Source organism: Calonectris borealis, chromosome 14, assembly GCF_964195595.1.
Source record: "Calonectris borealis chromosome 14, bCalBor7.hap1.2, whole genome shotgun sequence".
In the NCBI taxonomy this organism is placed as follows: domain Eukaryota; kingdom Metazoa; phylum Chordata; class Aves; order Procellariiformes; family Procellariidae; genus Calonectris; species Calonectris borealis.
In genome coordinates, this window is record NC_134325.1 from 13674158 (window position 1) to 13689302 (window position 15145).

A 15145-nucleotide genomic window follows, 5' to 3' on the forward strand; every position below is an offset into this window, starting at 1 on the left:
TTTCACTTAGCTCACATTCCTGTACCATTACGGTCACTGTGAACTCTGACTTTATTGACTTCAGTAAGCACGAGCACGGCCCTTCGTGCCGTCCAACTGGAAATTTCAGTGGCAACGCCAGAATGCAGAAATGTAAAGAAAACTGAAAAGCAAACGGATCCAGATGTAAAGGAAGAAATGGTTAAGACAGCTGTTCCCAGGTTTTAACAGTTGTGGGTTTTTTTTTTTTTGTCTCCTTGAGCAACTTACTGAATTAGCCTGTTTCCTTACTTAGAAAATGCCCTAATAGTTACAAGCCTGTCGAAGATGCTGGGAAGTTTTAGCTGCTGTCTTTTACAGAATGTTTAGTAATGATTTTTTGCTGAAAACTCAGAGAAACATATTTTTTAAAATTTGTAATTCTCCATAGCCTTGCAGAGCTGTTGTGGAATTCTGTCATAGTCTGTCCCTGGAAAGGTATCTTTTCCTGCTCCATATTGATAGGAAAAAGAACTGGCATTTCATTTGCATGCTGAGAAAAATTTCTGTGGATGGGTAGGTGGGTGCAATTTTACACATATTCTTAGTCAAAGCAAAAGTGGTTTGATTGTTTAAAAAAAAAAAAACAACCACCACCCACCCAAGTTAGTATAACTGACAATGAGTGCACCCTGATATTCCGTGCATTTATGTATTTTGGTTTTGCCAGTTTGTCATTTTTCCTGTGAATTCTCAAGTAGCTGAAGCTTTCCTTAGGTTTTATTATTGGAATACATATTAAAAACATTCAAGTTTCTTTTCTTTTTAAGTACTAAGAGGAATATGAAGATGAAAACCAAGACTAAGTGTGTGTCCATATAGGGAAACTGATTCAGATAGATCCTACAGAAAAGGCTGTTCTGCAGCTGGTACTCTGGAATTCCTCTTGGTGTGGACACTCATATTCTCTAGGAAAAGTGCTTAAGCTAAATCAGAAAACAGGACTGTGCCTAATAAATAGACTCCCTGGGGACTCATATAGGAAAAGCTATGGTACTTTTAATTCACACAGCCTGTCTTAATTCAGAGTAACCTCCTTGAATACTGAAGCTTGAAGAAACCAGAAGATAAATAAATGAAAAAGATTCTTTTGCATAAAAAAAGGCGTGGGGTTGTTTTTTTGTTTGTTTGTTGGTTTTGTTGTTGTTTGGGTTTTTTTTAACTCATGGTTTAGGGGATCGTGAGGTACGATTTCTCTGTCTTTAGCTTATTAGTGACAAGTTTGGTGGAATTCATGAGACCTTAAGTACCACTGACTATGTGAGCTTAAATGTTGCGTTATTCAGTTTATGCCTTACCAGCACCCAGCACAATAGGATGAATTTCACCCACCTTGGTTATTCCCATCTAAATGTGAAATCATGGTTTCTGTTTGTTCTGCTGCAGATAGGATGTTTCACAATTTTTACTTGTCTAATGCATTGGTTGGAGTAATGAAATTCTCTCATTTGTTTTGAAGTGTAATCAGTGAGATTGCATTTGCATCGCTTATAACTGAATCACATAAGTGAAATTACATTGCCCACATCTCATTTTGTATCGTAAAATGTTATATGGTGCAGCTTGTTTCCCTCCTTCCTGGAGCTTTTCAGGGTGATACTCTTTCTCTAAATTTCAAAGCTACAAAACACTTGCTTTTTGTATTTGGCATAGAAATTGCTTTCTGCAGTGCACTTCTACATCTGCCACGCGAACCAAAATTTTGGTAGGGCGCAACACATGGATTTGGAAAGCAGCTAGTTTTCAAAGCTTTCGAGGTCTTGTGTTCTGTTGCATATTAAGTGATTACTAATTAGGTTTGTACAATTAGCAACAACCTCTGAGTCATACGTGATAATACCTTACTACTGTTCACATATAGAAACTGCATATTGAAGGGTTTCAGCTTATTTGGCTTTGGAATTGACTTGTAGATAACATTGAAATCAAAATGATTCTGTTGTTCTTTCTTCCCTCTTTTCCCCTGCCTCTGTTCCTGGCATAGAAGCGAAAGTAAATGCATTTTTAAATTGAGTTTTCTAAAAGTATCCCTAAGGTAGATTTCTATCTTGACTATAATTCATTTTTGGTTTTATTTGATTTTTGGGGCTACATATTTGGAAATAGATGGTTTAACATAGTAAGAATAATTGCTAACTGCAGAAGTCAGTAACAATTCTGATAAATATGAATGTCCCAGATACTCCCACTGAGGACTTTTAAGTCATTAATTTTTATGATAGAAGTGTAAGCAAAACAAAAATGCTCTTAGATAACCTATAACACTGTGGTTGCCCACAAACCCTCTGCCTATTCACTACATTATTGATAAAACCTCCTGATCGTATATGCAGCAGTGCTTCTCATAATATTGTCTAAATGTGATGTGTGTCAAATAAATGCCATAGACAAGTTATAGTGATGGTGCGACAAAAATACTCAGTGCTGGGTTTTATCCATAAGATTTTTTTTATTTTCTGTAAGAAGGCACTGGTGCTGAGTTCAGCAGCCTCTAGCATATGAGTACACATTGCTTAGGAGAAAGCGTATACGAACATCAAATAATGAGCGAGATTTGAACAAGAAAATAAAGGGGGGAAGAAAGTAAGTCAGAATGAATTGTGCATTTCTAAGGAGTATCTCCAGCTGAAGCCACATTCGTGCCATGTTCTGCTAGTGCAGACATGAGATTTTATTTCTCCCCCCCCCCATAGCTTATCTACCAAGCCTTTTCTCCCTCAAACTAATGTTTGTATCTTGAAATATTGTGGAATGTATACTATTTGACCTGTGGTTTCCTCGTCATAAGTTGTTTAATACTGGAGAGAGAGAAAAGAGGGAGAAAGCTATCAGGTATAATCTTTTTAGCTGGGAATGTGGTTCGCACAATCTTTTACAAATAAAAGAACCTGCTTTCAGTATCTGCGGTGCAGCACTCTACAGCCCTCTCTAATCCAGTCACCAAGGAATTGCAGCATTTTGTTGGTTGAATCCGGTTCTGTCTGCAACCGGGTTTCATGTTGGACATGTATGTCAGGGAGGCGATGTTAGCGGTAATGAAGACAATTGCAGTAGAAAGATAAAGGATAGAAAGATAAAAGTGCAAAATTCTCTCCAGTAGATGCCCAAAGTCATCTTTTATGTTTCTGTGTCTTCAGCAAAGTTACTGTGAAGGGTTGAGAGCATATCTAAGAGCAGAACTTGGTTCTGTTTTTTTTTTTCCCCCTACTTCAAAGAGAATTATACCAAGGAAATACAAATTTTTCTATACATCCTGAGACTGATTCAGATCTCTCACCAGTCTAAATCTGGAATTCAAGTTGAGCTTGAGAAGGCTGGTGTCAAAATTTGTGGCAATGGAATTACAAGGAGCATAGAAATATTAGGCCACCTGTGTGACTATATAACATGAAAGCTTACATAATTTCAATCAACCATTTTAATGTACTGAGCTTTTCGGCGATCTGGATGCTGAGTAGGAACCTGTATTTTAGTGTTGGTAGAAGCTAGTTAATAATCTCCTCTCTCTATTCTGTTAAAGACAAGGACTTAACTTTCGAAGGAGAGCTAAATTGCTGTCTATATTTTATCATCTTCCCTGCAGAAAGCCTTTTAAACCTTAAGAGGAGCTAGAAGCTGAAACCTTTGACAAGGGCTGAAATAATTCATATACATGAGACTGAGTGGCAAAAGGCCTTTTAAGACAGCATAGCTATTATGAAGAGTTTTATTTAGTAGGAAAATAGTGTTAGATGCTCGGATTTCGATGGGAAGCATTTTATTACTGGTATCTTCAAAAAGTTTGTTAGAGCTTAGATGCAGTAGAGAATATACATCCTAACGGAGAGAGATTTTTGAACTGGTTCAGATCCACAAATGTATTTTGTAGATAACATACAGTGTCTGCCAATTTACTTCCTTAAATGGTATCCGATGCTGCATGAGTACTAGGAAATATCTTTTTATTTGAGTTATATGTTCCGCTCTGTTTGTTGACCCGTCTCCGACTGGCATCAGTGACAATTCCATAGGCATGTTGATGGCGCTCTATGCCCTTAGTAACTTAAAAATGGGAACTGGTGGTGTTTGCCCAGCATCAATTGTCCTTCCTTTGAACAGGTTTTTTGGACTCAGTTCCATCACCCCTGTGGAAGTCAAATCGTAAGGCAGAGCAGCAGAGAGACTCGCGATTAGCACTCTGTTTAGGAGAGGGCTAACACTTTGCTTGCATGGAGATTGAATCGCATCTCATCCCTGGAGAGGGTGATGCCTTCAGGTCAGAAAGTAAAATGAGAAGGCTAAGTGCAGAGTTTCTTACTTGCACTGTATAGTTAACTTGTGGATTAAAGAAGAACACTTGTATTTCCTGAGCCTGTAAACCAGGGAAATTTCAAGTAGTTAGTATACTTTAGACCAAATTTATATTGGGGGAAAAAAAAATCAGAACCAACCTCAGGTGTTTCTCAGCAAACGCTCTGGGCTCAATCCTGTGGGTGTCTAAACACTGAATATTTGTTTCTGAAACATGAAGATAGATTTTAGATTTCATAGCAAATTCTGCCAGATAATCAGTTCTCCTCAAAATTTTGTATGCCTTCGAGTCCAGCTGTCCAGTTGCCTTATTACATAAGAGTTATTGTCTACTGCTGAATTTATCATCTCCAAGAAAAAGTATTGAGTGATGCGTATGAATTCGGTACATTTTAGGACGCTCCGGATTTCATTCTTAACACAAATGGTTGTAAGAAGTGGAGTATATGCAGCAGTAATTTCTCTTTTACAATTCTTTTTTTGACAGAACCTTGTGATTATAAGTCCTCTCATTAGTTTTCTACATCTGTCCCTCTGACCAAAATCGACTTAATTTCTGAGAAAGATCACATTTTTGATGTGTCAAGTTAGAGCGAAACCAATTAAATTTAATCTGTCCTGGAGATCTGCTTCTATTTATTTTTGGAGGGTTTTTTTGCATTACAATTTGAAAAACTGTTTTACTATTGAAGCAAGGGCTAAACCCTTCTCTGTGGTTTCCACCCTAGAAATAAGTTCGCCCCATTTTATGGCTCATGCAATTGAAATAATTGGAGGGATACCACACATTAATTTAGCCTCACTCTTGCTCAGATATAAAAATGTGAATTTTTCAAATCTCATTGTCCTTAAATTAAAATTGGTTCTAAATTGTCTTCTCTTTGGGGTTTGGGATGCCAGATTATACTTTGAGTATATTTAATAAGTTGGTGTTTGTAGAGCTTATAGTAGGGAAATAAAAATGTGCCTTCGGTGTAGAGAGCTTATTGATGTACCTTCTAGTAGGGGCAGTTTTGTCAGCCAGTGAGTTCTTTTGGGGTGGGGGGGGAGGCATAATTTATAGCAGTTCAACAACAACAAAAGAATGTGGGAAAAGTGCTTCTTAATGACTTTTAATTGAAACCATACCAGCATAAAAATGGCAATTTACTGTTTTATTTAAAGGAGAAACTTTTGCCTGGACCTTAGAGTGATGCTGATACTGATGCTGATACTGTTTTCAGTTCTGTTTTGCTTCTCTAACCTTTGGAAAGCCACTTATACCCAAATTTTAGAAGGTATTTCATCAACTAAAAAGAAATTTCATCTGCAAAGGGATGATTCATAGGATTTTCAAAAGTGCTCAAGCAATTTGGTTTCTGAATCCCCATTAATATCAAAGGAGGTTAGGCACTTCAGAAGAAAGACCAGGTGACTATTTGCCCCCAAAGAACACCATAGAAAATCTGGATTTTACCTCTTTCTGGTTTTATTACTGACCAGAATCTGGGATTAAGAGAGTTTAGACTCTTAATTAGTTGAGGTTTGTATCAGGCTGAGAAGATGTATTATTATAAATTCCTTATAAAGGAGGGTTTTCTTAAGTTTGCCCAAATGATGACAGTGGATAATATAGGTCTTTTCTGTTTAATCTCATAAATCTCACTGGAAGCTACAAAAACCTGTAATAAAAAGATCCATCATTTCCCTGCAGCTATAATTGTTGGAAACGTTAGCAGTAAGCTGCTGAGTGGTACATTGAATCCTCCTGTGGGTTTGTAAATGTAATTTTCCCCCCCCACCACATTACACTGAGACGCAATTAATGCAATTTCTGAAATAAATATCAGACCTCGGTTTTACAGTTTCCAGAACTCTCTCTAAGGTTTTGATGGGTGACACATGTACATGGAGGTTTCCAGAAGAGGTGTGGCTTTCTAGCTAATTTGGGGTAGTCTGTTCTTAGATACGTGTGCTTGTATAAATAAGATCTACCAGTGAGAGTGTTGAAAGGTATTTGCATCCCTTTCTCTTTAGTCAGTGAAGAAACCAGATGTTTTCTTGGTGTTTGACCATACTGGAAGATGGAGTCAAGTTAACAAAAGCACTAATATGTATGATTTAAACAATTAATGGCTGGTAGCGGCCAACTAAAGCAATGCTGTATTTTGACATTCATTGTGTTTATTGGGAGGAAATGAGTATTTGGCTTTGTGTCATTCAGCATGTGTTGTATCACAAAATCAACTCTGTGTATGTGCATGTAGATATTTTTCTGGCTGAAGATGTCTGGATATCTATATGATGTGCTGAATTTACGCTGTAAGAATTTGCAGACAGTCCACCTTTCATTGGAGGGTCCAACGTGATGAGATAACCTGCCTCAAAAGTTTTTGTAGTTTCCCTTTCACAATCAGGAGATCAGTTATAAATACTGAGAAGATATTTGCCAAACCATTTCATAAAATAGTCACTACAGCTTCAAAAATATTCGTAAAAGGCCTGTTTTGTTCAAGTTACGAGGTGATAATAATTCTTGACTGACTGGCATGAATTTTCAAGCCCTCGGCTCCTTACGTAGGAGCCTTAGCACGGTGGGTCTGGAGGTACATCTCCTGCGTGACAGCCAGGAGCGAGGGACGTGCTGAGCTTTCACGCTGCTGGAGGGGCCGCCATGAGCTCCCTAATACCAGCGGCTGTGGGAAGGGAGCTCTGGAAGGGGAGGCAGAGGTGCCGAGGTGGCCCTGTGGAGATTGCTGGCTTGCTGTCGTTTTCTTGCCGGGTGCGCTGGCGTTTACCTCTCCTCCCTGGGGCAGGCGTTGGGCTGAAGCGACCATCTGTGGGGTGCTGCTAGCGGCGCGTTCGCCCTGCTGGGCTTCCTTCCAGTCCCACCACCCGGCTGTTTCTCCAGTTTGTTTGCTACCCTGTCGGCTGAGGAAAGCCATGGTACCCTGTGGTGCCTGGCTTTACTCATGGGGACCAGGATTTCTTAAGCAAGAAAATGGAAATGGTTATTGACAGCTGTCAATGGTGTGTTACTCTCCTTCGCCTCCTCCCCCTTTTCCACGCACGTGCTTTGTTTTCCTTTTTAAAAGTTCCTGTCGCTGGGCCATCTTCCCGTAGAGTCTCATTTAGGATTGGGATCTACAGCTGTGCTTGGGAAACCAGCATCTAGGCTGTGTGCAAGGGCAGCCATGGTAGATGACTCAAGGAGATAGAGGTGCCAGGGCCTGTGGAGGCAGTGAGCCGAGCCGGCTCAGGGAGCAATGGCAGCTGGTCGGAGCAGCTGGGGAGGCGCAGCCCTGCGTGCCGGGGCCGCGTCGATCCCAGCACGGGTGGCTGAGCCTGCGGCGAAGGAGAGAGAGCGCTGGGTAAAACCCCTGGGGCTTGGTGAGTCCTTGGGGTAAAAATCCAAGGTCTCAGTCACCATCCCAACAGTCTTACAGCCTCTCTTTGTGTAATTTGCCTTTTTCTGGATTTTTGTCATCCAAGAGCCTTGGTCTTGACTGTGCGCTGTTAGCTCTGGTGTGTGCCCAGCCATGGCCCTTCCGCTGGTGTTTCATCGCGGTGGGCGAGGGGATGCGCTTGCTCTGCCTGGCCGGCCGTGGGGTGTCGCGGAGGGGCAGCACGCGTGGGAAGGCTGTCCCCACGCGCGCCGTCGCGGCTGCGGCGCTGGCTGCCAGCACCCTGCAGCTGGGGCAGGTAGGGGAGTTGAAATGTGGGGCGTTGAGATGGGTGCTGTCGCGGTGATCATTGTAAGAAATAACAGGGCTTCAGTAGAGGGGAAAAAAAAAAATGCCTGGATCTTCCAAGATGCCTTACAAATTTGGGGAACCGCATCCAGAGCAGCTGTGGGAGACGCAGTTGCAGAGCAGCGCAGGCGCAGAAAGCTTGCTCCCGTGTAGCTTTGGGAGAGTGAAGCAGCTCAAAAGATTTTGAGTAAGTTCTAATGAGGAACAGGGGCCCTGTGTCTGCTCCACACTTGATGCTAGAGTTTTGGTCTTTAATCTGATAGTGTATGAAGCCTTTAGTAATGTGTCCATGTTCATAGCCTGATCAACTAAACTGAGTGACACGACATCTTAAGACTTCTGTTAATGTTATGAGCTGAAGATTTTAAATTCAGATGTTAAATTTTTGTTTCAAAATGTAGACGCATTTACAGTTTGATTTTGATATAGTCCTCCTGGTCTGTGACATAAAAAACTGGTTCTAAAATTATGAAGTTGGCCTAGTAGTCCTGAGATTTAAAAAAAAAAAAAGAACAATTACACATCTTTTATTTTCATTCCATTTCTTGAACATCTGCAGGACATACAGGTGCACTTCATGCATTTTTCTTCAACGGAGCGACCTACTGATATATTTTGACAAAAATAGTTAAGTCACAGGTCTCACATGATCACCCAATTCCAAGGACTTGGGACTGGCTCTGAGAGAAATAACATCACAATATAACAAAGCTGTGATATTTGGCTACGGTAACAAATACTTCAAGTACTGTAGCAAAGAGTTTTCACAGAAATTCCCATTATTTCTCCTGTACTTCCCATGCCAGAGGGAGCATGTGTGGAGGCAGAGGTATGAGTTCAAAGAAAGAAAAAGATGAAGATGTAGAAAACCTATTGCTTTTGTTTTCCAGTTTCAACAAAATTATCTTTTGTTGCCTTAGCTGAGGAGAGGGAACTAACAGCACTTAGAAACAACGTTTTTAAAGTGTTTTTGCAGAAAATGTTTGTATTTTAATCCTAAAATAAATATACCAAGCTAACTGGCTCTTTGAAAAAGTATTTGGTTTACAAATTTTGAAAATAGGAGTAGCAGGAAGAGTATAAAGGTTTTTCAAGAGGAAGCTAAACTATAAATAAAAAAAGCTATGACTATTCATAGCAAGTATGAGTAGGTGGTTTTTTAAAAGCTACTAATATAAATATGTTTTTAATGTAGAATAGTTACTAGATAGCATCTCCAAATGACTCCCAAAACAGTAGAGTAAGTGTAACAACACATGCAGATTTTATGTGATACACAGACTTGAAGTCTGTGCTTAAATGGATCTATAATGAATACTAATTTGGATGTCATAGAAAACAAACCCACAAATTCAGTCACAGATAGAACCCAATGGAGAAATTATTAAGAGATGAAAAGACAGCATACAGTGTGACGAAGCCTGGGAAGGACGTATGTCACGGGACTATTCATGCATCTGGTGAGTCTGGGAAAGACTGAAATTATGTGGTCTTCTGCAGCGACCACCGACTTGTTCACCTGTAGCAAAGCTGACAGAAACAGCTTAAAAAGTAGTGGAGTGTAAGCAGTGGTAGTGCTGGTTTGAGTTGTAGGGTTGGGGGGGGGGGTGATTTTCAGCATCTGTAAATGTTTTGTCCAGCATAGGTGCTGCATTCATCAGAGTGATTTATTCCACTTTAGGAACTGGAAATTCTTCCTGGCTTAATGTTTAAGATTTTTATTTAGTTTTCTTGGATGAATTGGTTTCTTGGGAATTGTTCTATAAGAGGGGATTTGGGGTCTGCATATCTCAAAACCCAAGAGAGCAGGGAAGTGAAAAGGCTGTGGGTTCAGCTCTCGGAGCGCAGGCATTCCCGGGGACCGGCTAACCCAGCCAGAGCCCTGTATTTTCAGCTTTCGAAGTCACCCAGGCAGAATTATCCTTTGGAATCAAAACTTCTATTTCTTTCAGAAAAATGGTGCTTGTGTCTTTTCTAAATTTTCTTTGAAAACAGGATCCCAGTGTAATTCTGCCTGCAGCTATGTCTCTCGGAGGGCTGCACTGCCCTTTCTGTCTCGGAGGTACTTTCTAACGCTGCTGATTTATAAGACATCGTTATGAGTAACTAGCGTAAGCTTGGGCCGAAATACACAGCTAATGTGTCTGTTCCATAGCGTGACATCCTAAATCAAGTCCTTTGCCTCCGTGCGTGTGAAGGGCCCAGTGTTTTCCTCCTCTGTGAGTTTCTGAATTCAGCCCTCCTACCTCGCTCTCAAAATCCCTTCGATAACTTCGGCGTTGCTGATTGTGGTTTAATTATTTAATCTCAGCTTTTAAAACGTGAAGCCACGACAAGGTTTGCTGTCCGATGGATGAGGACAGCGTGCAAGTCCAAGTCCGTGCAGCCCCGGCGGGGCGAGGGGCAGCGCTCGGCTTGCTTACGTACGCGGCCCCGCCGTCTCGGAATGCCATGGTAACCCTGGGTTTGGAGGAAGATACTGATTAGTGATAGCTGAGCAAGCCAAATGGTTTCTCTCGTCGTTTGATTCAGCTGCAGCAACGTGTGAGGAACTGTAAATTTGAGTTTGTACCTGAGGGACTCGTACTCTAAATGAGAACAACTGGTGGTAAGGGCAGTTTAGTAAAGCCAAGTAATTATCTGATAAACAAGGTCCTTGTAGAAGTGTATGAAGATCACATTGTCCCTTCTGATTCCTAAACCCTTGTCATAAATGCATTAAATGTGTCAGATCTTACATTACTGTCATGACCTTAGAAAGCAGTCATTGCTCAACGGCCTTATGGGATTTCATTCTGGGTCTTGCATAAACTTCTGAAAAAAACGCCTAAGTGCCAGATTTTCTAAGGTGCAAGATATCTTAGGGTAGCTAAGTACCTATTAACAGCTGACTGTCAAGAAAGTTAGACACCCAAAATCATGTACTAACTTAAGGCAAAAAAATCCTCATTCATTTTGATACTTGGCTATTTTCTTAAGTTGTTTTCCATTTCCTGATCACGCTATTAATCCTAACGTACGAACATGTAAATTACTCTGGAATAACATGTACTGCATCTTTCCATGAGCATGCTTTTCCAAATATAGTGATCAAATAATCTGTTAAGTGTTTCAGTCTGTCAGCTCAAGAAGACTGAAAAAATAAAGCATTGGTGGTGATGGAGAGTGTCAAAGTTAGCTGGATGCGCTGTGTTTGGAGCAAATGGTAAAGAATATGCTGAATTTCTTAGGTATGTGCTCTGATTCAGCAGAGACTGGTGGTGGGCAGGGCTGACATAATTATTTTACCTCCTGTTGAAATGCAGTGAGGGTCAGATGCATAACTATTACAGAGCTTTAGAAATGCCAGCCCGTAATCCCCAGACGTTGGGTCGTGGGGTGAGCAGAAGAAGGGATGACGTTCGCAGCCCAGGTAGAAGCCTGCTAGCGAGCAAAAGCTGTGAAAGGGTAGCGCCTCGCCTACTGCGGTAGCGGGTCTCACCAGTTCAGAGGCCAATCCTCTCATGATGTACTGAAAAAGAAAAATCGTGCATTACTGTTTGCCATACTGTAGCGGTGGATGAAAAGAAAACTTGAGCCTTTGGGACTGGCAATAACACCACTTCTATTAAGTTTCTATTGAAGGACTATTTTGAGTAAGATAAATTGATGGCTGAACACAATAATCTTCAGTATCTCACTTTCAAATACTTAGTAGGCAAGCACTAGTGAGTAAGAGAAGAAATTAAGCTAAGATGTAGAAAAAAGGTTATTTGGCAACATCATAGTGTTTGTAAAGAGGAGAAAGAAGGGTCAAGAACTTAAATGAATTTCGATTATAGAATTTTCTCTAAGTAAGTCATTGCATGAATAGAAAAGTCCTAAACCAGATTCTGGTGTCATACTCTAATAGGGATTGCCTAAAGCAAAACAGGGTTTGTTTGGAAACAAACTGCAGAGAATAGCAAAAGCATAGCTGCTGTGTGTGAACAAAATTGGACTCCCGAGAGGCAGGCGGTGCTGGTCATGGCTCAAGCAGAGACGATCTGAACAAGGTACGTGGTACTGATGAAAGTTGGTGTTCATTTTTTGTGTTGTCTGGAGTAAACACACTTGGAAGTGTGGAAGTGTTGATTCGGAGACCCCCATGTTTACTGTGTGACGTACTCTTTAAAAGTTTTGGCTTACCTTCAGTAATTGGGAGGAAGACACCGAATACAGAAGCACTATGACCTATAATTACCGTTCTGCCCGTTGTGCCAGTGTGATTTCAATGGGTAAATGAATTTTCCTCTGTAATAATAACATTAATTTCTGACCCTTGCAGAGAAGAATCCATTGATAGTCAGAGTTCAGATTTTTGCAGTGGGTTTCTGTAGTGGTAACCAGTTGTATGGCTTAACTCATCGTACCTGGTGCTCTGGGTGCAATAGGAGGTGCAATACCAAAACCCAAAAAAGTTAGCTACCAAACTGCCCCTTCCCCTCCAGTTGAGCCTCCAGTAAAATCTGTTTTTAAAGTAAAGACCAAATGAAAGTAAACATCGTCTTGTAGAGCCTGCATTTTGCAAATTAATTCAGTGGACCATGGCAACTGAATGCGGTACATCTATGGTAAATACAGTTTGATTGGAAATAATTATGGTACCTAGGAAAATGCAGTCGAACAAATATTATCTCCCCCCCCTCCCCCTCCTCCCCCCCGCTAAAATTTCAGCTGTTAGTAAACATTTTACCAAATCTAAAAGACTCAGTAAAATCTTGTTAGGAAGTGCGTTCACGTGGACATTTTTCCATTGGAGACCGGTACATATCCATATGGAGCTCGATTTCTTGAACCACTATAAACTCCCCAGCATAGGGAGCTGAATTGCTCCCTGGGGGATGCTTTTTCTCACCTATGTAGGGAGCCGAAATTAAAGACTGGTGGCAGTTTTCACACAGTTCAGTGTATAGTAAATTAGTTTACTAAAAATAGTAAATACAGTTCAGTAAGTAAAGGAATACTTTGAAAGTCTGTATTTTCTTAGGATTTGTGCTTTATTTTCTATTACTGATCATACATCTCATTACAACTATGGGGGTTTAAGAAAAAGTGATATGTTCTAGTTACTTGTTTTTCTTTTCATTCAGTGTGGAGAGCAAAACCAATAAAACCTGTTTAATTTTCTTTTTACTTTCAGTCACTGATTTTTGAATGTCTATTGTGCCAGTTTGTGCCAATAAGTGTTAGAACAGCCTAACTTTGGGTGCTTTAAAATAATTAGAGCTTGGTTTCACTGCTCTGAGGATTTGAGACGTAAGTGGACTATTATTCTGACATAGCTCCTACATACCTCAAAATTTCTAGCTGCGGCTGAGCTCGAACCGTGATCAAAGTGGCATATCAATGGAAATGGGTTGAAGTTTTGTGGAGTTGGGATGGGGTTTTCTGTGATATTAATCCAGATGCTGTGCTATTCAAATATTGAGTTAAGTTGAGCAAATCAAATTGTGCTGACTCTGCAGAGAAATAATTGCTATTCCAAAGTAGACAATGGGTTGTCTTTTGTATTTTAAGTTATTCTGTTACAAATTAGAACTTCTAATCACTAAGTGATCACATAAAGCATTTTTCTTCCCTGTTATTTTTTTCTGTTCTGCTTAAATTTAAAAAACAAAAACCAAAACACCTCAAAACCAAACTTCTGTGCTGGTTCACATGTAGTTGTTAAGATCAAATTAACAAATGTAGCTTGCAAATAACCAATTGAACTAAATTTTTAACATCACTGGCTATAGAAAAAAATGTTTTATCTATGGTTGCTTAGTGCTCTACCACAGCAGTTCCTGACTTTATAGATTTTGGTAAGACGAGCTCAGGATTTTGTATGAGGGTAAGAAGTTGTCATTAGACTGAGTTCTGCAATTTCCAGGTTTCATCAAAGCACTCCTGAATGTACCCGATTATGAGTAAACAAATATTCCTGCTGGAATTATGGCAGTGCCTATGCTCTTGAACAAAATCACATGCTAAGCTGCTCAGCTCAAGTGAGAGCTGGCCCACCTGCAAGACCTGTTATTTAATGGCCTGCGCACTTGTTCACGTATAAGGCAGATGATGTAAAAAATATATCTGAATTCAAAGTCTCTCAAATCCATTTTTTCCCATGTTTAAATTACCTTGAGTATCAGAAACTGGCCATATCTTGTGTATTTTTTAATCTTCCTTCCTTACCAGGTGAGTGTTTAAGCAGCACTGTGGTCCCTTCTGGCTTTTCGGCAGTGTGGCGTTACAGGGTCATTTCGTTCAGCATGGTGTGTGTAAATGGGTGTGTATGTCCGTGCATGCATGCTTATGTAGAGATAGATCTGTGTTGATATCTGAAATAATAGATGTGAGGGCTTTAACCTTGGAACTGTTACGAGATCTTTATGTGTCTGCTTTAGGGTCGACCCTATCCCATATGACACTCCAAAACCAGCGGGCCACACGCGATTTGTCTGCGTCTCAGACACACACTCCAGAACAGATGGCATCCAGATGCCTTATGGGGACATCCTTCTCCACACGGGCGATTTCACCGAACTGGGACTGCCCTCAGAGGTTAAGAAGTTTAATGACTGGTTAGGTAAGGAATTACTGCGTTTTGGTGACCCCAATTAACCTCTCCTGTCCAAGTGTCAGTCACTGCCTCCTAATTGAATTAGAGCACTTGCAAATCCCCCCCTACCCTTGCTTCACTTGTCCTCATGTGATGTGCTGTTTCTAGTCTCAGTATGATTCTGTTAATTAAGACAAATTTAGAGACTTTGCTGTATTTCTGCATTATCTTGGGGGAAGAGATTCTGTCATTCTACAGCAAGGGCTGTGTAGCCTTCTGCGTGTGTTGAGGGGTGGTGGCATCTCACGTGAATGCGTACAGCGTCCTGTTAGTTGGTGCTGTGGGGTTTTATGTCCACAGCCAAAACTATTGCTCACTGTATTTTGGGTTTACCATAATTGAAAGCAGTGCTGAAAGTTACAACGTATTTGGAAATGATGAAGGTCCTTCTTCCCACAGTATAGGATAGCAAAATCGCTAATACTGTTTGGAAGAGGAGAATTTTTTTTGGGGTGGTATTCACACGATTGCCCCTTTGAGTTAG

At 40.6% G+C, this 15145-nt stretch overlaps 1 protein-coding gene across 1 annotated transcript in view; it reads left to right on the forward strand.

Annotated features, from left to right (window-relative positions):
* The window catches only part of MPPED2 (metallophosphoesterase domain containing 2), a 106785-nt gene that overhangs the window by 22786 nt on the left and 68854 nt on the right, over nt 1-15145 (forward strand). Inside the window, exon 3 of the mRNA XM_075162785.1 lies at nt 14447-14628. Coding sequence (XP_075018886.1) covers nt 14447-14628 — 182 coding nt within the window. The remainder of the gene's footprint in view (nt 1-14446; nt 14629-15145) is intronic.